This window comes from Pan paniscus, chromosome 19 (genome assembly GCF_029289425.2).
Source record: "Pan paniscus chromosome 19, NHGRI_mPanPan1-v2.0_pri, whole genome shotgun sequence".
NCBI lineage: Eukaryota > Metazoa > Chordata > Mammalia > Primates > Hominidae > Pan > Pan paniscus.
The window spans coordinates 24,013,075-24,037,039 of record NC_073268.2 but is presented as its reverse complement, the minus strand read 5'-3'; the positions used below and the strand labels follow the sequence as shown (position 1 = coordinate 24,037,039).

Sequence of the window (23,965 nt, the reverse complement as noted above, 5' to 3'; positions counted from 1 at the left end):
AATTTCAATGGGAAGTTTGGGTGAGTAGGACAACCCATGTACTGAAATAGTTACACACACATACAAAGTTCAAGGTAAAACTTCTGAGTATGATTAGATCATCAGATTGTTAGGTATGTGAGAAGCACTGTCTTTTCCTTTTTGCATGATCTCACCTCCAATATATTTTAGAAACTCTCTAACCCTCTTCAGAGAGATGGTGACACGTAGATGTTGTAATAGAATAGATGAGATGGGAATGAGTCACACGTGGGAATGAAAGTAGGCCTGTAGTCATTCGGAAAACCGATGTTGTTACCATAGGGAAATAACCAACAAAATACTTCAGGTGATATGTAAACACCAAAAATCTGAAAAGTATTTATTGATTAAAAGCTGTAGAAAAGTATAGCATTTAGAGTATAGCATTGTGAAGAATCATGGCTAGAATAAATGAATTATACTTTTAATGACTTTTAAATATTATGACTAGAAGCTACGTAATAATTATGATCACCTTAATTTGTAAATGACTTATAGTTCTTGGTGAGGGAGAACATTGCTTAACTATGTTGAAAAGAGATCTCCTTTCAGTGAAACTGTTGGTTTGTGTGGTATTGTAGGCATAAATATTTGTAGAGAAATTGTTAATGTCCCTGGAATGAGGAACTAAAAGAGAGAGTCAAAAGGAATTGAAACTCAACGAGAAGAAAAAGAATTTCCTTGGGCATCCCAGCATGCTTAAGTGAGGAGCAGGGGATGCCCTGACTCCAGGTTGGAGCTACCCTGCTTGGTCCCACTTGGGAAGGAGCAGAGAGGAGAGCTGTGAACATCATGTGCAATGGCTTTACTCTCTACCATCTCTGAAGAGGGTAGACCTTTGCTTTTCTCTTGAAAGTTTTGATGCTTCATCTATTGTTATTAGACCAGGACTTTCATTAGAGGTCCATGTCAGTGTTAAAATGACTAGTATGCTGGTCAAAAGTTTGGTGGGATGCAAATGAACTAGTTCGCCTTAAATCAGCTATTGTCACTGAGCAAATAACAGAGTCTTCTGTTTAAAATACTCTGTTTCACTTGCCTATTGTGGCATGAAAAATGACCCCAAAACTTACTGGCTTAAAACAACCACCATTGTATTTGTTCACAATTATTTTGTGGGCCAGAATTTTGGATTCAGAATAGCAGGGATGGCCTGTCTCTGCTCTGTGATGCCTGGGGGCAGTGGCATTGTCTTGAATGGCTGGAAACTGGCTGGAATGGCTTGACTCAGTCATATGCCTGGAGCCTCAGTTACAGCTGTTGCCTGGAGCTTCAGTTATGGCTGTTGCCTGGATTCCTCAGCTTTCCTTGGTGTGGGCTCTCCAAGAGGCTAGCTTAGACTTCCTCACAGTATGGTGTCTCAGGGTAATTGAACTTCTCACATGGTAGCTGGCTGCCTATAGGGCATTCCAAGAGAATAACCCCCAATGTGAAAGCATTTAGTAAGCCTCTGCTTGTGTCAAGCTTGTTGATGTTCCATTGGCCAAATCAAGTCTCATGACCAAGCCCAGCGTCAATGTGGGAGGCACTAGAGAAAGGCATGACTGCTGGAGGCATGGATGCATTGGGGCCACCAATATGTACAGCATACCCAGAAAATAAAACCATTATTTAAATGAGAAATTTAAATGCACATTTATAAATTTTTAAATTTACCATTATAAATAATGATATTATTTACTATCTGTTTTCTGTTGTGCAAGACCAAATAGGTATATGTGAAACTATGGTACAAATTGCTTCATGTCCATGAAAGGTATGCTTAGAAATATGTTATTTTATCCCAAAGAAATGGCACGCTATATTATTTCACACAAAGTAAACTATTCAAAATCTCTAAGCTAGGCCGAGTGTGGTGGCTCATGCCTGTAATCCCAGCACTTTGGGAGGCCAAGGTGGGTGGATCACTTGAGCCCAGGAGTTCAAGACCAGCCTAGGCAACATGGCGAAACCCTGTCTCTACAAAAAATACAAAAATTAGCCAGGCATGATGGTGTGTGTCTGTAGTCATAGCTACTTGGGAGGGTGAGGTGGGAAGATGGCTTGAGCCTGCAAGGTTGAGGCTGCAGTGAGCTGAGGTCATGCCCCTGCCCTCCAGCCTGGGTGACAGAATGAGGGAGGCCCTGTTTAGAAAAAAAAAAAAAAAAGGAAAAGGAGAAGAAGAAGTCTCTTCTTAGCACTAAATATCTAAATGTAGTCTGTGTTAAGTAACCCACTTACAGCTATCTGTAAAGAAAAATCCAATCTTTCGTACATACCTCTGGGTTACTTTTTTCTTATAATTATGGACATTTTTTCATATTGGTTCCAGCTTAGAGAGTGCATAAGTTATTTTGGCTTTTCAGTAGTTCATACATTTATAATTGTTATTTTTAATTTGCTATGAATTAATAAATACGGTATGCTTTCTTCAATTCTGATGTTTTTATAAGATGAAGATGCTGGAATGGATAGGAATGAGACCTGAGTCCCAGGAGGGCTTGGATAACTTTTCTAGTCTTTTGATTCCTTATCTCTCACATAAGAAGCTTCAATCAGTTGATTTCTATGTTTACTTTTAATGCTGATATTTTTGATTTCAAATTACATGTAATGCCCTAATTAACTATTTAGAGAAATATAAAATGTGCATTTGGGAAATACTAAAATAATCTGATATTTCTTTAAGGAAAAAAATTGCTTCTTTATTCCTTAAATTAATTTTTTAGTCACTTGGCTTAGAGATGTTTTCTTGATGGGTCTCTTATTTGCATACATTACTATTTTACTTTGCTTTGACAAAAATCTAAGAGGTAAAAGAAATGAGGAGTCTAAAATAACACGCAAATTTCCATAAGAGAAACTTACTACAGGAACCTAACACTTTGGAAAAATATTTGATTAAGTACCTGGAAGAATTTTGCTAGACTTAGGTGGAAGTATGCTTGCAGAATTTTGTAAAATATTTTTCTGATTTTCTTGTCTTTTTTTTCCAGACAGATCTTGCTCTGTTGCTCAGCTGAAGTATGGTGTTGTGATCAAAACTCACTGCAGCCTGGAACTCCTGGGCTCAAGGCATCCTCCTGCCTTGGCTCCCGAGTAGCTGGGACCACAAGTGCAAGCCTCTGCACTGGTGAATTTTTAAACTTTTTATATAGACGAAGTCTCATTATGTTGCCTAGGCTAGTCTCAAACTCCTGGCCTCAAGCGAACCTCCTGCCTCAGCTTCCCAAAGTGCTGGGACAGCAGGTGCGTGCCACTGTGCCTGGCCACTAAAATACTTTTCTTAGTGAAGTATTTGTCTCAATTCTAAGTTTTAATTCAGCTGTATTTCCTGGAAGCAGTTCTCTACAATTCTGTAAAATGAAACTCTAATCACGAGTGCTTGGGGATTACGTCCTTTTTTTTTCATTAGTTGTCATTAATTCCTGTTGGGGGTATTGAAAAATTAGTAATATGGGAAACATACAAACAGATTAAAAAAGCACTCATCTGAAGGTACCAGTGTAAGTTCACAAACTTGGCTGTACGTTATAATTATTTGGGACTCTTTAAAACAAATTGATGGCTGGGTCCCAACCTCCACAAGTACTTTTTTTTTTTTTTTTTTTTTTTTTTTTTAATACAGAGTCTGGCTCTGTTGCTCAGGCTGGAGTGCAGTGGCAGGATCTTGCAATCTCGGCTCACTGCAACCTCTGCCTCCTGGGTTTAAGTGAGTTTCATGCCTCAGCCTCCTGAGTAGCTGGGATTACAGATGCCCACCACCACACCGGGTAATTTTTGTATTTTTGGTGGAGATGGGGTTTCCTATTGGCCAGGCTGGTCTCCTGCTCCTGATCTTAAGTGATCCGCCCACTTCAGCCTCCCAAAGTGTTGGGATTACGGGCGTGAGCCACCACGCCCGGCCAAAAGTCTTGATTTAATTATTCTAGAGTGTGGCCTGGCATTAGAATTTTCTCACCCCCTCCAGGTGATCCTGATGTGAGCCAAGTTTGAGAACCCCTGCACTAAAGAAACGTCCTCGGGTCTCCTTCTGTTCCCCACTTTTTGCTGCCAGAATTCGAGTCCTTACTCCTTGCTAGACTTTATGACCTCTTCCCTCCACATACTGTTGCTACATTCCTTTAATAATGAATTTTTATGTTTAGTTCCCGATTTACACATCATCAGCGGGGTAGGTGTGTAAAAATAATAGTGATGACATGAGTCTATAAAGGTGTGCATTTGATTGGATTAACAATATTAGATGGATCTATCTATCCACTCCACCATTTTATGACACTGTGGGCAAATATGTTAACATAAATCCTAAATTCCAAAGTAATACATTATACTTCTCCGGATTAGCCATCGGTTTGTTTAGTTGGATTTTGGGTTATAGAATGATAATTGCTGTTTATTCAAAGTGTTTCTGGAATGAAAACAATAGAACTTATTGCCACCTCCTTTATGTGGGTTGGGTGTATGTTGGTCAAATTCAAATACAAACAAAATCTTCTTTGGTTGTTAATTCACCTGAATGTATAGGCATTAATTGGTTTGTAATGGGCATTTTGAAACATTTTTATGCTGATTTAAGTGTGGGGGGAGATTATTCTGTGTTACCTAGAGCCCAAAATCATGCAATTGTCTCTTTATTCAGGCAAATGGTTTCATTTCTCTCTTCTTTCCTCTCCTTAGTGAAACAGAGGCAATTTATTGATAGGGTGATCAGCCACCCCAGTTTGCCTGGGACTAATGAGTTTCTGGGCACACTGGGATGAATTGGTCACCTTAATTGATACAGCGAAAATTAATAAGACTTTAAAGATATTTTAGGTCCTTGCATGAAAAATTATTCCTATGTTATGATTTACATTACCAAATCATATATAAACTATGATTGTAAATGGAAGGTTTGTGATTGTTTTCTGGATTTGGTATTACAACTTTCTTTTCAGCTTGTCATATTATTTTTAGATTTTCCTCAAAAGATTTTTCTAGCAGTATTAAAAAATTCACCTTGAGAAAAATAGCATATTTTATGCACTCTAGATTTCAGGAAACAGATAATGTCCAAAACAGCAGAATTAGTTGGTGCTAAAATAGAGAAAAAAAATCATTTTTAGATCTGCTTGGAGACTATAATATCTAGTAACATAAAGAAGTTCTCTTAGTAAAATGAAATAGAAAAAGAGAAACTAATGAAGTCTAATATGAATCCATTCTTGACCCAAATAACAACAAAAGTCACCATATACGGCCAGGTGCGGTGGCTGACGCCTGTAATCCCAGCACTTTGGGAGGCCGAGGTGGGTGGATCACCTGAAGTCAGGAGTGCGAGACCAGCCTGACCAACATGGTGAAACCCGGTCTCTACTAAAAAATACAAAAATTAGATGGGCATAGTGGTGGGCGCCTGTAATCCCACCTACTTCGGAGGCTGAGGCAGTAGAATCGCTTCAGCCCGAAAGGCGGAGGTTGCAGTGAACTGAGATGGCGCCATTGCACTCCAGCTTGGGCGATAGAGCAAGACTCCGTCTCAAAAAAAAAAAAAAAAAAAAAAAAAAGTCACCACATACAAATGCTGCACAAAGAAAACTTAGTGAAGATGTTTGTGTACTGGTTATTTTTGAGTCTCTTTGAAATAGTAAAGATAAATTATTAATTTTACATCAGAGAGTTAATGTATTTAGTTAAACCAATAGTACACTTTTGCTAGGGTGTGGTTATTCTGTTTTTATTTTTTTTCTTTTTTCTTTTTCTTTTCTTTTCTTTTGGCATTAAAGATCAGAAACACCAATTGTTGCCTTAAAGAGAAGATGAATCCAATTTTAACAGATGCTCAGTTCAGGAAATATCAAAAGCTACCCTTTACAAAGGAGTATTAAACATAGAGACAAAAAAATATGCAGGGCATTGCCAATGTATCAGATGACAATGGGACTAAATCACACCCATTTTTGGTTTAACAGCTGTTAAATGAGTCGAGACCTGGATCTAGATCCAGCTGCACCGATCCAGTGAGTGTCTGGGTAAATGCCTTCACTGCTCTGGGCCTCTGTTGATTTGTCTGTAAAATGGGAGATTTTGACTACCCTGTGTCTACAGTCTCTTAAATTGTTAATATCCTATAATTCCATGTGCAGTATTCTGACGATGTCTTAGTGGATATGTGGATTTCCCTCTTCCTTTTCTCCAGCAGTGCTCCTCTGCAGTAACCTCAGAACAGTGGCCCACACTCCTAGAATTTGAGAAAATGGCATCTTCTTCAGAGGACAGAGGTTCGTAGTCTCAGTGGTTTACTCACCTGCTACAGCTCAGCATGTGATGTGGTTTTGCTGTGTCCCCACCCAACTGTCATCTTGAATTGCAGCTCCCATAATTCCTATGTGTTGTGGGAGGGACCTGGTGGGAGGTAATTGAATCATGGGGGTGGGTCTTTCCCGTGTGCTGGTCTCCTGATAGTGAATAAGTCTCACAAGATCTGATGGTTTTTTTTTTTTTTTTTTTTTGAGACGGAGTCTCACTCTTGTCACCCAGGCTGGAGTTACAAGCACCCACCACCATGCCCAACTAATTTTTCTATTTTAGTAGAGAGGGGGTTTCACCATATTGGCCAGGCTGGTCTCGAACTCCTGACCTCAGGTGATCCACCCACCTCGGCCTCCCAAAGTGCTGGGATTACAGGTGTGAGCCACTGTGCCCGGCCGAGATCTGATGGTTTTATAAAGGGGAGTTCCCCTGCACAAGCAAGCTTGCCTGCTGCCATGTAAGACGTGTCTTGCTTCCCCTTTGCCCTCCATCATGATTGTGAGGCCTCCCCAGCCATGTCCACATGTGAGTCAATTAAACCTCATTCCTTTATAAATTACCCAGTCTCGGGTATGTCTTTATACCCGAGCATGAGAACAGACTAATATGGCATGATACTCTGGATCCCAATATTTGCAATTTGAATTTTGGATGAGTTACTTCCCCTTTTAGAGCCTTAGTATCTGTCTGTAATGAGAATTTTTTTCCCTTAATCTCCTTGTCTAGCTTAGAGTAGCCTAAAAGAGAGTTACTCTTTTAGGCCTTTCAGCTTTTTTCCTTTTTAAAAGTGAGATAGCATACTTTCTGGTCATCTCACACTCCCAGTGAGGCTTTCTGGGCCTCCCTTTCTCTGTTTCCTCCCTTCCCTTCCTACTGGCAGAAGTGTGGATTGTGGAGAGCCTCATGACCCATGACTCATGCCTAGGTTGCCTGGCTACAGGGTGACAATTCTGCCCAGTGTCTGGCTGCCGTGAACATGTCTGATGTCTGGAGATTTCTCTGGATCTTCCATGGACGATGTTCTGAGAACCCCTTGTTAGGATGAAACCCTGAGGTACTGTCTTGCCTTATGATATTAAAAAAAGACACAATGCAGCTAGTGTGGAGTTTTATTGGCTACAAAATAGATGCAAAATGATGAGAATCTGAAGGCTGCAGTAGGAAAGTAGAGCTTTACCCTCATAAACTCGCACTTTGATTAGAAAAGTGCAATATATTGAGAGCATTATGAGAAGTCTGGTGAGACTGTTACAGAAAAAAAAATAAAAGTTTCTGAGTCTGATAATTCCAAGGGTATCTTTTAGAACTCACTCACTGGTGTCTGCGCAAGGACTTTCCTTGGGGGAAAATAGATTTTACAACAGGCGGAAACTTTCATTGGTCTCATGCGTGCTTTTGGATTTCATTCACTTGACAAAGAACTAATCTTCCATTGATGGTCTCCTGGGTTATGGCCTTGATCTTTGGAGTTGCAGACACTGAGAAAAAGAGCACGGAAGATGTCACTGCCATGCTTCTTCCACCATCTGAACTGTACTCATTTTCATTTCTCTGCTGTCAGCCCCTGAAGGCTCTCAGTGCCTTCCAAATGATCACTAAGCAATGAGGCGGGCTCTGCTGCTGGGAAAAGGGATTTCCCAAAGGAGGGATTTTCTCCCACTCTCCAGGAAATGAGGATCTCTGAACAGTGTCACCTTCTGGAGGTGAAGACCTTCATCATAGGTGTGCCTCATATGGAACCTAGTCTCTGACCACAAGCACCTGAGGAGTTCTTTCTCTGCCTGTGGGCTTTGTAGCACTGCACAGATTCCTTGAGCTTACAGAGCACTTAGTGCTATTCAGGGTACCTCATTTTAAAGTCTAGAAAGCATGCCACATGAAGAATGGGTGAGAAGCCAAGGATGCTTACCATGGCTGTTTTCAAATATATAACTTATTTGAATAAGTGCCTGTTGAAACATCAATAAAGCAATTCTAGACCATAGGGAAGAATTGAAATCATTAATAAATTTACAAGGGAGAATTTTGTTAAACTAAAACCTCTCCATTGGGACCATCCCATCAAGTATGGGTTCCCCATCCTAAGACATGTGTGAAGAGAGTCTCAAAGACCCTTGTCTTATTTTGTAGATGGGTAGCAGTGAGACCAGCTGTCCTGTGATGATTACTCCAACTGATTCTTTGAATCTCCAATTTATTCTAGATAAATCTAGAATAGGTTTATCACAAACTAATCAGAAAGTGCCACTTGTCCCAGACTACAGTCTTCTGGAACTTTTCTGTGAGATATTAAAGGTAATCTGAGAAAGCATGTTTCCAGGTCAAAGATGTTTGGGAATACTGGGCTAAACAAAGTTAAACTTTTGTTGTTTCTACCTCTTTCTTGTTCCTTTTCTCCTTCAAAGCAGTACCTGTTCCATCTTTAATACACTGAACTGCAACAGGACTGTCCAAGAAGAGGATCACGGCACACAGTATTTCTAACCTTATCTGGCCATAGAACACAGTGTTCGTAATACACTATTCAAATCTCATGGAACACGAGTGTTCAACAGAATCATCTGAGAAATGAAATCATGAAATCATTGCCTCTTAGTTTTCTAGGGGTTTAGTAAACTGACTCCGTTACTTAATAGAGACATAATACTATTAATTATCATTTTAATTTTCTTTACTGCTTGCTTTTACATATATTGAGGACAATAATGAGAGCTTACATCATTTTGTATTAGCTAATTTGTTAATTGAAGATTCCTGACCCAGGACATTTGGGAGGACCTTAAGGATTATGACTACTACAAAATGGATAACCATGCTAATTCCTTAAAAACAGAGATTCAAACAATGAAGGAAATTTTTTACCTTTCATGCTTGACTTTGATTCTTCCCGTGTCCTATAAAAGTGATAAAGGTTAAAGCTCACTTTAGTATTAGCAACAATCATAACAACTTCTCAGGATGAACTAACTTCCTTCGCTTGCTTGTAAATCCTCTGCTCTTTAATGAGGATAATTGTCTGAGCTTAGTAGTCTCAAGGTCATGGGTTCACGGGAGAACCCGTCTGGATACAGAAGGCATTGGGTACCGCCTCCTGCTAACCCTGGAGTCAGGGGAAGTCCACCAACCATCCCCTCCTTTCAGCTGCAAGCTTGGTTTTCTCTAGGATCCCTGCCAGGGTCTGGGTCTCAAGCCTGAGACCCCTGAGCTTCTCAGGCTGTTCAAAGTTTGGTCTGGTGATGTTTTATTTATGTATTTTTATAAAACTTCTATCCCTTCCTTTCGGATCATAGAATATATATGCCCTTTATATGGCCAGCTGTTGTTATTTCCTGGGGTGGCCAGAAATATCAGATTGAAAGTCTAGACATCTCTAGCTCATATGCATCTTTTTTTTTTCTCTTTTGCTGGTGGACTAACACATTCCCCCTGCCTTCTTTTTTTTGGAGCCAAAATTGTGTGCATTCCTACTGGGAAACACAGTGGCCAAATCCTTTTGAATTGTTTCCTTCTAGAGACTTTAACTCTTCTGACTGCAAATCTTAGTGTCCTGTGAGTATTAGTTGATTAATTATACTTGCTGCTTAGTGAAATACAACCAGCTATAGGTATCTTCTGGAGCTCAACACAACTTTTCTCTTGCTAGAGTGACTCTTGCTAACAGAACCCAAAGATGCACACATATACCCACAGGAGCTGGAGGTCCCTCGCATGCTCCTCTCGTGCCAGCCTTTGCCTTACCCTTCACTCTCTCCCTCCAGGAGCCGTCGGTACGTGGTGATTTCCTTCTCCAGGTGGGTTTTGATGCCCAGCAGCACTTGGTATTCATTGTTCTGCCGCTCCAGTTCGTGGCGTAGCTGCATCAGTTCCTCCTCATAGTGGGAGATGATCTCTTGCATGTCCTGGAGCTTGCAGGAGTACCGAGACTGGGTCTCGGATAACATGTTTTCCAAAGCAGATTTCTGAAAGAGGAAATGATCTTTTGTTAATTAACTGATGGCTTGATTGAGTCAATAACAGGTGATTGTTGAGTACTTAGCAGATGTCGACCAGTTGGCTAGGTGTCTTGGTAGCTGCTGAGGACACCAAGATGAGAAGTAGGCTGACTTACAGGCTTGGGACTTGGGCAGTCAGGAGTTGAGCAGTGTTAGGACTTTTGAAGTCCATTGCCTTGCTCTGAACTGTTGTTTAACTCCTTTCATTTTATCTTTGACCTGATTGAAAACTCCCAAAGAGCGACAGCAACTGGGACTGCTATCTCTTTGTATCTTCGGAGAAGGGTCTCAATTAGGGATGCCAGATAAAATAGAGAACATCTAGTTAAATTTGAATTTCAGATGAGTAATGAGTAATTTTTTAGTGTAACTGTGTCCAAAATATTGCTCCAGTATTGCATGGGACATGCAAAAAAATTGCTTTTTATTTGAAATTCCAACTAAACTGAGTATTCTATATTTTAATTTGGTAAATCTGGCAACCCTAGTCTCAAGCAATGCTTTTTGATTATGACGATGGTAAAAAAAAAAAATGTCATTTTTTGAGGAAATTCTAACAGCTGCCAAATGAAGTTTCTGGGCTAGAATATGGAGGATTGAGTTCAAGTCCCAGTTCTGTTTGCATGTAACACCTGCTTTTCTGAAGCGCATAATTTTAACCTTAAAGAGAATCTCATAACTGTGCTGGATACTCTCCCTTTATCGTGGCTGCTAATTTTCAGGGGGCCGTTCATGCTGCCTGGCGGTTAAAGCACATTTCCCTGGTCAGCCAGTCTCCTACTCTCCCAGGAGGTTATTTTGTTCCCTCTCCTCTGTCCTTGCCATCCTTCCTCGGAGTCCATGGCCTCACTTCCTAATTTTGTTGATGAAATGAAAGCAATCAGGAGAGACCGCCCACTGCTCCCTACATTGCTCCCAGGCACATGCTTGAATCTGCATCTGGGTACTGGCTTCCCTCTGTTCTTTTGTGTGAGCTGTCTGTGCTCCAGTCATCTCGGCAGTTGCCCGCCTTCTTGCGTTATCAATATTCTCTCTGGATTATTCCCACCAGCTTTCAAATAGAATAATTTCTCCTACCTTAAAATGTATCTTTCTTAAACCCATATCTACCTTCAGCTATCATCCAATTTCTATGCTCTCCTTCAGCTACAGCAAAGCTCCTCAAAGAGTTGTCTATGCCTGCTGTTCCTCTTGAGCCCCCTCCAAGGTAGCCTACAAAGCCCTACACTGTCTGGTTCTGTTGGGACTCCGCGGCCTCACCCTGTCTTCCTCCCTCTTCCCCTCCCTTCCCCTCCTCTTCTCTCCTTTCTTCTTCCCTTCATTCACTCACTGTAGCCACATGGACTTCCCTGCTACTCCTCCAACTCATCAGACACACTTGTGCCTTGTCGCTTTTGCACTTGCTGTTCCCTCCTCTTGGAACACATCCCATCACCACATCAAGCACCTCCTTACCTCTTTGCTCACTGCCACTCTAACAGGAAAACCTTTCCTGACCACCTTGTTTAAGATAGCAGCTCTTCACCCTGGTGCATCTGCCCTCCTCCTCTGCTTCATCTCTGTAGCAATTTTCTCCATCTAACATATATTTTGATGATTTGCACATTTATTATCTGTCACTCCTACTAGAATATAAACTCCTTCATTAAAAAATCCTCAGTGCTAAGGATTGGTGTCAGATAGTAGAATGCATGAAAATGGGTATACATGCCTCGCCTGTTTCACAGGGCCATTGTGAAATACTGTATGTTAAAATGTTTTGAAAGTTGCACTATAATTATTTTTGTACTCATGATCTCTACAGTGCACATTTGCAGTGTCTGTTCACCATCACGGATGCATAAAACACAGCAGTCATTTACCCAAGTTCACCTGCAACATAAATGAACAAATCATTGCCTCTCAAGACTGAGGGTAGAATCGCACTTGGCAATTATATGGATGAATGATTAGAAGACTCAATAGGGTATACTGGGAATCAAATGATAGACCTTCATAAATTTTGAATGCTTATGACACATGCTAAGCATTTTTCTAAACTGTGAAGATGATAGAAATGACTTGGACACAAGAACTTAGAGTTTTCTGGGTGATAAGACACATACATAAATGAATAGGGCAGTGCTTTGGAGTTAGCCAGGCCTGGATCTGCCACCTACCATGTTGGCACTGGAATTTCTCTACATTGGGGTTTGAGGGGGGTAGCCTGGTTGTAAGTGGAGAGGGCACTGATAGAAATTATGGGGGTCTAGAATCCCCCTTCCTCCAAATAAATCATATGGTTTCATCACCAGTTACTTACTAGCTGTGTGACCTTGGCCAATTTATTTTACTGTTGGAGTTTTGGTTTCCTCATCTCTAAAATGGGGACACTAAGACCTATCTGGAAAGGTTACTGTAAGGATTAATGACATTTAATATCATGAACTACTTAGCACAATGCCTGGCACCATCGGGACACTCAATACATGGTAGCCCTTTATTATGGTTCTCATCATAAACAATTTGGATGGAAAGTGGAAAGTGAGAGTTGTCCCAAGGGAGTTGAGGGTCAGGGCCTGGGAGAGAGGTCTCAGAAGGCTTCGTGAAGGAGGTGGTGTGGGACTCACGGTTTTCCTAGCCTTGACTCACCGTGCTGTACTGTGCCTGCAGGTCAATCTCCAGGGCCTGGAATGTGCGCTTCAGTTCGTGGATGTCACCTTGTCTGCTCTGCACAGTGGCTGGACTGGCTGCCTCCTGGGACATGGCTGCAGACTGTGGGACCAAGCAAGGCAAAGGCGTCAGCATTGGGACTTCATGGAAATGCAACCTTTGGGAAGTTTGTGCATCTTTCTTTTACCTGTTCTTTATACCAAGTGTCCAAGTCTCGATGCTTCTTCTTTATTATAAGCTCATATTCTTGTCTCATATCCTCCAGGACCTTAATCAGATCTTCCCTGGGACCTGTATCCACCTTCACATTGACATTGAAGTCACTTGGCACATGATGCTTCTCCATTTCCTATTTAATAACAGAGAAAGGAAGTGAACCGGCTTTGACAATCAGAAGGCTGGATTGCTATGTTGATTGGCAGTGGTAAATAGATCTTTTAAACATTCCAATTATGTGGTTGCTCCACTGTCACTGGCTTGGTTTCTTAAATATTACTTACTTGTTGGTGATAAAACATCGTATACTTTTTTCTCTAATAATTTTATAAAATAAAGAATATCTTTGAGACCAACCTGACCAGCATGGAGAAACCCTGTCTCTACTAAAAATACAAAAAGTTAGCTGGGTGTGGTGGTACACACCTGTAATCCCAGCTACTTGGGAGGCTGAGGCAGGAGAATCACTTGAACCTGGGAGATGGAGGCTGCAGTGAGCCGAGATTGCGCCACTGCACTCCAGCCTGGGTGACAGAGCGAGACCCTGTCTCCAAAAAAAAAAAAAAAAAAAAAAAAAGAATATCATAAGGCAGGTAATCAAATAGCCTCCATGATTACTGACTTGATCCGTGGTTGAAAATATTTCACAAAGAATTACGCTTCCATAGTGTGCAAAGTCCTGTTCAGCAGGTGTGGATTGGTGAAGTGACAACATAGTTAAGCAGCTGAACCTTACAGGCTATAGGCCAAAGCTTTTGGGAAGCAGTTCAAGAGGCAAACAGCAGAAAGAAGGTGTAGAGGCTTTCAAAATCTCATCAATGCCTTGTGACATTGTAGGGCTGACGCCCATAGGATTTAATGAAAACCAAGCAGCCACAGGAAAGGTTTAATGAACAATCATTGTCTAACCAGCTATTCAGAAACTGGGCTCTTTGATGTTGAGAAGCAATTTTGTTTTCCTAAAATGGGAACTGTTTTTCTATCATTTTATCAGAGAGTCTTGAGGACTTGTGATGGATGGTAACTCTAAAAGTCAGTTAAATGCTTCTGGAAATTAGGATTCTTTATTTTTGCCCCACATCACACTTATCTTGGTTGGTAGCAGACTCTCTTCATTATATTGTCCCCTAACTTGCTGAACATTGGGCCAGTGATGGAAGTCCAGTCTCACGCATTGATTCTTATAGTAACATTAACAAGCACATCTAGGTAAACATTGCGTATTAACAAAACTGTTGACCAATTCATCATTAATTATGATTGCATTTTGGTTGTTGTATTTGACATGTGACTAGCTAACCTTGAAATTAGAAATATTAGATATTTATATGTTTTTCTAAAGACTATTTAGGGTGAAGGACAAGGGGATTGGCATCCAGGTGGTGGTTTCTTCTGTAGCTGTCAAATCAGCCTGAGATGTGCAGGCTAAGAGCTGTGCTTATTAGCAGGTGTTCCTGGGGAGTTGTACCTGCTCATGGTGCTTCTTCATGAGAATGAGCTCTTTCCTCATTCCTTCCACCTCCTGTTCTAGGTCTGTTGTGACAATGGTCAGGTTGTCTAAGGTCCTTCGGAGGCCCTCGACTTCAATTTCCAAGTCTTTCTTAAAGGAGTGTTCATTTTCATACCTTTGGTGAGAAGGAAGAGAAGAGTGCACTCATTGTTGGAAGGCCATGGTTTTTGAAAGGATTCATTTTCATTTAGAGGTGAATCTTTTACTTTTTAGGTTTAAAGAGAGCAAATGAATACATATAGGATGTCTTTTTTATGCCAGTTTCATGCTACACTTCTCCATGATGCTGACTCAATGTCAACTTTTAAATTGAGTAGGGAGAATAGGATAATAAACAGTCATATACCCATTACCTATATTTAGCAACCATGAATGTTTTGCCATATTTGCTTCATCTATTTCATTGCTGAAGTATTTTAAAGCAGATTATAGATGTGATGACATTTTAAGACTAAATACTTCAGGATGCATCTTTTAAGAAAAATATATTTTAAAATAAACAGGCCGGGCACGGTGGCTCACACCTGTAATCCCAGTACTTTGGGAGGCTGAGGTGGGCGGATCACGAGGCCAAGAGATTGAGACCATCCTGGCCAACATGGTGAAACCCTGTTGCTACTAAAAATGCAAAAATTAGCTGGGCATGGTGGTGTGCACCTATAGTCCCAGCTACTTGGGAGGCTGAGGCAGGAGAATCGCTTGAACCTGGAAGGCAGAGGTTGCAGTGAGCCGAGATCACGCCACTACACTCCAGCCTGGCAACAGAGCGAGACTCCGTCTCAAAAATAAATAAATAAATAAATAAATAAATAAATAAATAAATAAATAAAATAAACATAACACTACACCTAAACATTAATAACAACCCTTTAATATCATCTAATTCTTGATTCATATTCAAACTTCCCCATACTATAATGTGCTTTATATCTGATTTGTTTAAACTAAGGTTCATTCAAGTAACACACAGTGCATTTGCCGTTGCTATGCCTTTTCATTATAAGATTTTAGATGCGGGTAATGGCAAGATAAGTTTTCCTTTTTTTTTTTTTTTTTTTTTTTGAGATGGAGTCTCACTCTGTTGCCAGGCTGGAGTGTTAGTGGCGTGATCTTGGCTCACTGCAACCTCCACCTCCTGGGTTCAAGTGATTCTCCTGCCTCAGCCTCCCGAGTAGCTGGGACTACAGGCGTGTGCCACTGTGCCCAGCTAATTTTTGTATTTTTAGTAGAGATGGGGTTTCACCATGTTGGCCAGGATGGTCTCGATCTCTTGACCTCGTGATCCGCCCGCCTTGGCCTCCCAAAGTGCTGGGATTACAGGTGTGAGCCACTGCGCCCCGCCAAGTTTTCCTTTTGTAAAGCAAACAAACAAAAACCCGAACAACCCTGTGAAGAAGGAACTTACTTGAGGTTGAAGTCATCCACTGCCATCCTGGCATTGTCAATGAGAAGAATAATCTGAGCATTGGTCATCTTACCATCCACTATCTGTAAAACATGCACAAAAGGTTATCTCACTTGGACACACCCACACATGACCGCTGCATGTCTGTCCTCTAGCTTCCTGAATATTTGACTTGTTAGTACAGACAACTTCTTGTTCTGGCAGTGGAACAATGAATAACCGAATCAGTAAATGCTTAGTGAGCACATACTAGGTGCAAAGCAGAATGATTTTAAAATAAGAATATGATCTGCAGTCAGTGTTACTGCCTTTTTTCTTTTTATGTTGAGTTTTGACAGGCTTGGATTGATGCAACTGCTGAAAGAATGATATAGGAAGGGGAAGGACAGTAATTGTTCAAAATGCCCTCTAACTTTGTAGGTTGTGGACATGTCATAGCATTTTGCTTAATTAAGCTCATCCACAGCTGAAGATGTTAAAAGGACTTTAGGTTCTGATCCTTTTCTTATTGTATTAGGTTGGTGAAAAAGTGATTTTTGCCATTACTTTTAATTAGTTCAGCCCTCTAAAAATACAAAAATTATTATTTCAGGTGAACATAATTCTTACTTGTGATAGCAATCGTGTTTCTAATCAGTGTTACTGAGCAACGCTAACACTAATATTCAATGTATTTTGTAATAGTCATCACAGAACACATTTTTTTTTTGCCCGAAGTGACTGTAGCCATACACGTAACTTGAAGGTGTGTTTATGTCATTGCAACTTATTCTGTGATGAGAATGTGCTCATTGTAGCTATTAAAATATTAACTGAAATAATTCCTTACCATCTAAGGAAAATGCTTAAGAAGCTTCAGTAGTGGTAAAGCCTCCAGTTAAAGACTTTCACTAGATGTTCGTATATATATATTTTTTTACTTTGAGAAGAAAAATAGTATTGAAAGCACTTACTCGAGCAAGTGTGTATACATTTATGATTTGTAAACACTTGTAGGTATGTTATAGTCAGAGAAATAGCACACATTTGATGTATGTCACTGTCTTTAGGGTAGAAGATGTCTCGTTGTCAAAAGTGTAATAATGCTTTTACACCAAATGTTGTGCTGGACTAGAAACTTGGAGCTTTTCTTTGGTTCTGGCTCTGTTCTTGACCATACATGTGGATGCATCAGGCTGCATCACTCTACTCTCCAGGCCTCAGTTTCATCCATTGTCAAATAAGGAGTCTGTACTAGAGACAGAGGACCTCAGAGGTCTTAGCTCTAAGTTTCTGTAATTTAGTTGGAGTCAGGGAATCCTGGGTAAGTCCCATTATATTTACATAGCTCATTCCTTTATTTAGAAAGCATTTTCTTAGGACAAAGCTATACTTCAGTACAAAGGCACCTTTTAAAAGTCTGGTCCTATTTAAAGCTCCACTGATCCCATGGAATTTGGTATCATGAATGCACAATAGCAGGATTTAGAGATGGCATGAATGCTGGGTCTGGAACTCAAAGAGCAGGGCCTGGGATCCTGCTCCGCACTTACTGGCTGGGTGAGATTGGCTGAGTGAGCTTGGCTGAGTCTCAGTTTATTCATCCATAAAATAGCAATAATAATAGTTACTTCATCAAAGAGTTATGAGAATTAGAAGAGAGTATGTCAAATAATGTCAAATAGCATATTATCGGCATATTATAGACAGTGAAAAATTGGTCAAAACTGAATTAGTTCAGAAAAAAGTAAATAATACACTTTTCTTTTTAAAAATCTAGCACTTTTATAGATTCAATGACTACACTGTGAACATCCTCAGGTTCTATATGCTGAGATGCCTGCTCAGACTTTTGCTGTTCATGGTGGGACATAGCCAGGCTGGCTGCTCCTGCCTCATTCTTTTTCCTCTTCTGGGATTCCAAATGGTACTATGGCCTCTTCCCTTGCTATAAAAAAGGACACTTTTAGGTATTTCCTTGTCTCCTCTCCACAGTGCTGCTTAGGGGCATTCTTACCAATACTTCTCCCTCCAGACCCCTTATTCTTTGCATTATGTAAGCTCCTGCAAAATGAAAAGTAGCTCTATCCCAAAGAGCCTGGGGGCCATTGTGGGGTAACCCTTACTTACTTGTGCACTGAGGTTTTCTATTTGACACACACTATGAGGTGTTAATCTACATCCAGAGAATCAGAAAATCAAAAATACTGTCTATGGGCTTATTTAGCTTTTCTGGGTTAAATTGGTAATTTATCCATTGCAAAGTCTACCTCAAGTGTCTGATTCCCCCAGCTATCATTCTCATAGCACACAAATGTGAATTCTGAAATGTGCTTGATATAGAGCACGTTTAAAACTATTTCCCATTATTCAGGCTTACTTAGTACAGAATTATGATATAACCATCATTTCTGACACAATCTTCATGGTGATAAGTGGATGAAGATGGGTTGAGAAACGATATATGAGGCATAGGTTTTTTACTGAGTGTTGTAATTAATCACCCAGATTCTCCTGAAGGCCCTCAGTTCATTCTTTTAAAAGCAAGTTGGCATATTCTTGCAGCATTGTTGCTTCAGGATGTTTGATCTACTAGGGAGAGGAAAACAGAATGTTTGACTGTAAACCAAAATGCCAAATATAGTCTGATTGAGAATCATTCAAGGTGTTTTATTTATGATACTCCTATGACTGTGTCCAATTCTGGATTTCAAAAGGATTGAATTAATTTTTAAGCTCAACTTGTTATCAACCTTTTGAGTGATATTTAATATACCTAAAGTGAGGGTACGGGAGAGCTGTATCCACTCAGAGCATTTCACCAAGGTCCAGGAAGGATAAGCCCCAGGTAATTGTGGGACCTCCTTGCACCTCTGTTTTCTCATCTTCAAATGAGGGAGGTTGGGGTAGATAGACAACCTCAACTTTAAAGAGTTTCTTTCTTCAAGTGTAGAGAAAACACAATGTTAGAGGTAAAAATCCAGAAAAGAGTGAAATTCAAAGCCAAAGAAGTTTCCTATTCAATCTCAGAACCCAGAATTCCAGGTCATCTGAAGGGTGGGCAGGTTGCTCCCCACACCCCCCATTGCACCTACTCACTTTTCTCAATTCTGTTCCAAAGGATTTAGACAATGATTAGGTCTCAGTCTCCTTATCTGCAAGTTGAGAATACAAATACCTGCTCCACACAGTTGTGAGGATTAAATGAGACAATGTGTATGAAGTATGTGATGTGTGGTTAATGATGCAAGTATAATGCATTATCTTTATTCATACTAAGTGTCATTTTTGTATGAGGTGGGCTAGGCAGCACTACACTGCAGTGAAATTTATGAGGCTACTGGAAACAGACCTGAGTTAGAATCCCACCTCTGCTTCTTGCTGATGGCTTTGGATGGCTATTTCACTTTTTTTCCAAGCTTCCATTTCCTTACAGGGTTCTTGCAGAATCAAATAAAATAATATGGAACATTTCCATCATTGCAGAAGACTCTTGGATAGTGTTGACATGTGTATTAAATATCCAGCAGGATGCCTAGGTACATAATAAGTGCTCAGTAAACATTTCCCTCCCTTTCCTCCCTTTCTTTTTTTTAAATCTCTTCCGCTAGCTCATAAATTATTTGACTGGTTCTAACCTTGTATTTCTTTTGGGAGTCATGGTCTCCCTTTGCTCTCCATTTGCAAAAATCTTCAATTCCTCCTTTCTACAACCAAAGCAACTTTAGTAAACAAAAAAACATGATGAGGACTGTTGAGTCACCTTGTTTTTTTTTCCATAAAGACAACCATGCACTATATAGTTAAGGTAATTACAGTCAGTTATTAGGTTGATTATTCAATAATTAGGGTTCATTACAAGGACAGATTTATATTATCTTGACTGGTCCTTCCTACATTCAAGCAAGGATGACTGAGCGTTGTGAAATAATATATATAAATATTGGAAACTTGTGATACCCTTTCTAGGGGAGGTTAAATCATGGTCTTACAGGGAATTTTCTGGGACTGCTTTATATAAGAGGGGAGTTAGATAGCTTTAAAAAATAACCTCTGAGATGATTGGATTCCTTCTACTTCTAGCTAATGTTATGAGACATCCCAGAAGGTATGTGCTTAGCTTTTTTGAGGTTTGGTTAAAAAGTTCGTTTTTTTTTGAAGAAGGTCTTTATAGCCATCTCAACTCTCAGATTCTAAAAATTATGCTCATTTAATTATTATTGGTTCTAGCAATATGCCATTGTCAGAACTGTGAGCAAATTTACTGCAAGCAACCCACAAACGGAAATATCTAGGGATGTCATGATGACCTATATGCTGGTGTGGTGACAACTTTTAGGCGTAATCTTCAAAATAGTATAACAGCCTTTTGTCGATGGATAACCACATTGTTCAAAAAAGTTTGAGGTGGAGCAGAACTGAGGTAATAAGAAAGTAAACACTCTCTTCTGCCTGGTGCACCGAGCATGCAGCATGAATACCAGCCCTTATCATTTCTATGACATCGTTGGGTCATAAGTGACACTAAACAGCAGCTGGTTGCCTCACATTTTAAAGATGTTTTTGGTCTGTGAGAAATCAGTAGTCTCATTTTTGAAACAGTCTGTAGCACTTCTATCATTTTTGCTGCCTTCTTTTTCTACATTATCCATGGACAGAAGACTAATTATACAAAACAGACGTTTCCCACTCCAAATTTAAGGTATAATAAGAAAACATCCCCCAAAACCTTTGTGCACAATTACTTCAAGCGCTGATGCCATTTTCCTGGAAATTGTCTTCTGGACTGATTTTTCCTCCCGAGGGTCCCCTGGCAAAGCAGCCCCATCTGGATCGCCAGGGTCACCCAGCATCTTACCTGCTCCTGCAGGTGTGTGATGTTTTCCTCATACTGGGAATAATCTTTCTTACTGCCAGGATCTCTCTGCTGGTGCCATTTCAGGATGCGGCTTTCCAGCTTCATGTTGGCCTCCTCCAGGGCGCGAACCTTCTCCAGGTAGGAGGCCAGGCGGTCGTTGAGATTCTGCATGGTGGCCTTCCCATTTCCGCCTAGGAGGGGGCTGCTTCTTCCAGAACCCCAAGACCCTCCAGCGGGTGGGCAGCTCCGCGTGGTGAAGGACAGGGAGATGCGGGCTCCCCCCGCACCGCCATGGACGGTGGGAGCCCTGGGGAAGCTCCTGGGCCGGCCCCAGCCACCTCCGGCGCCATGGAAGGAGGCCGAGGGGGTCTGGCTGAAGCTGTGTCCGGAGTTCATGGTCCCATCTGTGTTTGGGACGGGGCTGAGCTCTGCTCCACTCCCTGGCACCGCAGAACTGAGCCGCCCCAGACTGCCCTGGATGGTTTTATGGCCTTTGCTGTGGGAGTTCCCTTCTCTGACAATTGTACCAACAAGATCGTATCATTGTGCAACTTGTGTTTCCTCTTGGTCAATCCCAAAGTGCCCCTGGGCCTTCGCACACTGTTGTTGTTTAGAGCCACATCAATATGACAGTTTGCTTCCTCCCTTCCCCTGGTAACCCGGAGGTGTGGCCCACGACATCAGGCGGGTATTAGGCTCAGGTATCTTTCTAATCTTGCCGTAAAGTTTTTCCATTGTTCATTTACCTGGAAAGGGTTAGGTTAAAGTCCACCCAAAAGAAAGCATATTCGATGTAGTATAGATTTCCTTAAAAAAAACCAAAAACCAAAAACAAAACAAAACAACAACAACAGCAACAAAAAACCAGACATTAAACAACAGAGATACACACACCTTTTTCCACCCCCAATAAGCCCCACCTCTAAAGGGAGGGTGAGCGAGCCTGGAGAAGGGAAAGCCAGCTCAGAACAGGATCTCGGGTCCCAGAATAAAGCTTGCTGTGCTGAGGCAGCCGAGAAGGTGGTGAATATCTGATGCCTTTGTGGCAGTCACTGTTTGAAGGAAAGTACTTTCAAAGGACTCGCTCTTAAGAACAAACCCTCAATTATAGATATAATTAATTAATGAATGACCGAACCTTCCACTTCCAGGGTGCCTTTCATCCCAGCACACCTCAAAACCAAACAACCCTGGCCTGCGCTCAGGATTTCCCTTGGCTGGGGGAGGAATGTAGCCGTTGTTAGCAGCCCCGGACCCTGGCTGAGCCTGCCACGGCTGGGCTCTGTGTGTCTGTGACCTGCAGAGGGACGATGGAAAACAGGAAACCTGCCATGGGCTGTCAAATGTGGTTGATGAATCTTATATTTCATCTGCCAAGGTAAAGGTTAGGAATGAATAAAGAAGCAGTCTGGGGGCGGGAGCCACGTGCTAGTTACTGGCAGTTGGATTTAAAAGGGACTTACAAATAAAATATCAGCGCAGGAAGGGCTTCTGGCCTTTCTGGTTCCAAGCCACTAATTGGACAGATGAGGAAAGCGGAGGCCTATGGTGGTGGGGAGGTTAGTGGCAGAGCCAGGGCTAGATTCTTTCTCCACATAGCACTGTTATCTTGGGTTGAATCTTGACAGGTCCTGTACCACACTTCTCTTTCATAATAATAGGACTTGCCAATTGGTGTAGCTCTTTTATATTCTTTACTGAATCCTCACAACTCTTTATGTATCCAGGCAAGGGTTGTTGTCTTCATTTTGCAGACAAAGAATCAGGGTCTCATAGGGATGAATGATCCAGAGCTGATTTGCATGTACAGTGTAATTGAGCACATGAATTCATAGGTGACACTGCCCGAGTCTATGCTGTCCTCCCTGCCTGGAAAGTCACTCACCCCTACCTCCTCTATAGTTCAAGGGCTACCTCCTTCAACAATCATTTTCTGAACTCTCCTGCATGAGTTGGGTGACGCTTTAGGAGGAAACTGCCTCTTCTGGATGCCGAGGTCCTCCAGAGGGGCAGACACCTTGGCATCCCACCTCATGGTGGAAGCTGGGAGCCCCTAGCCAGGTGCAGCCACCTCCTGTGCCTGGGATGAAGTCCACTCCGTTCTTTCACCCCATTATACTGCATTTGCCACACCCCTCTGAGACCGCAGGCTTCTTGAAAGCAGAGTTTATGTCTTCCGTTTTTGAGCACCAAAGTCTGGTTTCTTGGTGGTATTTTGCAAATGTGTGTTGACTCAATCATAAACTTTTTAGAGTCAGGATTTTAACACAGGTCTCCTGATGCCATCAACTTCTGCTCCTTTTAGGACTGTGAGTTATAGAACTAGAAAGTAGGAAAACGCCTCTCCTGGGTATAGATTAACCATCCACGAAGGCCAATCTTTTCCAATTACAAATAAAGCCACCCAAAAGCACACCAGCTCTGCTCCTCCCAGTCTTACAACAAAACCTTATCAGGGAAGAGTCTCTGAATATTTTTTATTTCACTGTGCACGAGCTGGAAAAATGAGCCTCCAAGCCTCAGGGAAGCTTGGAGAGTGCTTAGAAAGAGTGCCGACAGTCACTTACATCTCAGATATGAGAAAAAGACAAAAGAGACAAGTGATAAAAATAGAGCAAATGAGGGAACTAGAGAGACTTGTTTGGCGAGTGGTAGCAACCAGTGTTGTGTGGATGTGGACGGTTCCTGGTCATCAAAGTTATGGTCAGCTCTGGTTCCTGTTCGCCTGGACCCAGACTTACCAAGGAAGAAAACATTTACCTTTAGCATGTGCAAGGGCCGGGCTGCACTGCCTTTCTCTAAATTCTCTCACCAGAATCTACAATGGAATTAATGCTTCTCTAATCATTTCAGGCATGTCTGAGTGGCAGTGACTTATCAACCCCATAGATTTGGCCACGGTCTCATTTTATGTCCATGTGTGGGAGTTTTGATTTATAGGACTTATCCTTGAGCAAAAGATTTCTTGTATCATAGCAGGACCAGGGCCAGGAAAAACTGGTGGTGAGATCTGAGAGCACTGGGGAGAAATAGTCTCTTCCAGTACTGTTATATGATGG

At 41.3% G+C, this 23,965-nt stretch overlaps 1 protein-coding gene and 1 long non-coding RNA gene across 4 annotated transcripts in view; one reads left to right on the top strand and one right to left on the bottom strand.

The window, feature by feature from the left end:
• The window catches only part of LOC117976486 (uncharacterized), a 162,323-nt gene that overhangs the window by 96,508 nt on the left and 41,850 nt on the right, over positions 1–23,965 (top strand). For 2 of the 3 annotated variants that reach the window (XR_008621605.2, XR_010110642.1), the window contains 4 exons: positions 2,997–3,133; positions 6,182–6,263; positions 12,939–13,104; positions 13,204–13,362. This is a non-coding gene — a long non-coding RNA (uncharacterized LOC117976486). The remainder of the gene's footprint in view (positions 1–2,996; positions 3,134–6,181; positions 6,264–12,938; positions 13,105–13,203; positions 13,363–23,965) is intronic. The other variant, XR_010110641.1, reaches the window with a different exon arrangement.
• Positions 7,390–22,535, bottom strand: KRT23 (keratin 23). The gene is made up of 8 exons (XM_034941907.4): positions 20,907–22,535; positions 16,070–16,152; positions 14,623–14,779; positions 13,126–13,287; positions 12,918–13,040; positions 10,033–10,253; positions 9,157–9,188; positions 7,390–7,772 (listed from the first exon to the last, which is right to left on the bottom strand). The coding sequence occupies exons 1-8, from the start codon at positions 21,300–21,302 to the stop codon at positions 7,678–7,680; spliced, it is 1,269 nt and encodes a 422-aa protein (XP_034797798.1). The 5' UTR covers positions 21,303–22,535; the 3' UTR covers positions 7,390–7,677.

Coding starts and splice junctions, on each gene's coding strand:
- KRT23 (XM_034941907.4), bottom strand. CDS start 21,302: ATGAACTCCGGACACAGCTTCAGCCAGACCCCCTCGGCCTCCTTCCAT. Junction 14,780..16,069: donor GTGGATGACTTCAACCTCAA/GTAAGTTCCTTC, acceptor TTCTCACCAAAG/GTATGAAAATGAACACTCCT. Junction 10,254..12,917: donor TGCAGGCACAGTACAGCACG/GTGAGTCAAGGC, acceptor TTCCTCTTTCAG/AAATCTGCTTTGGAAAACAT.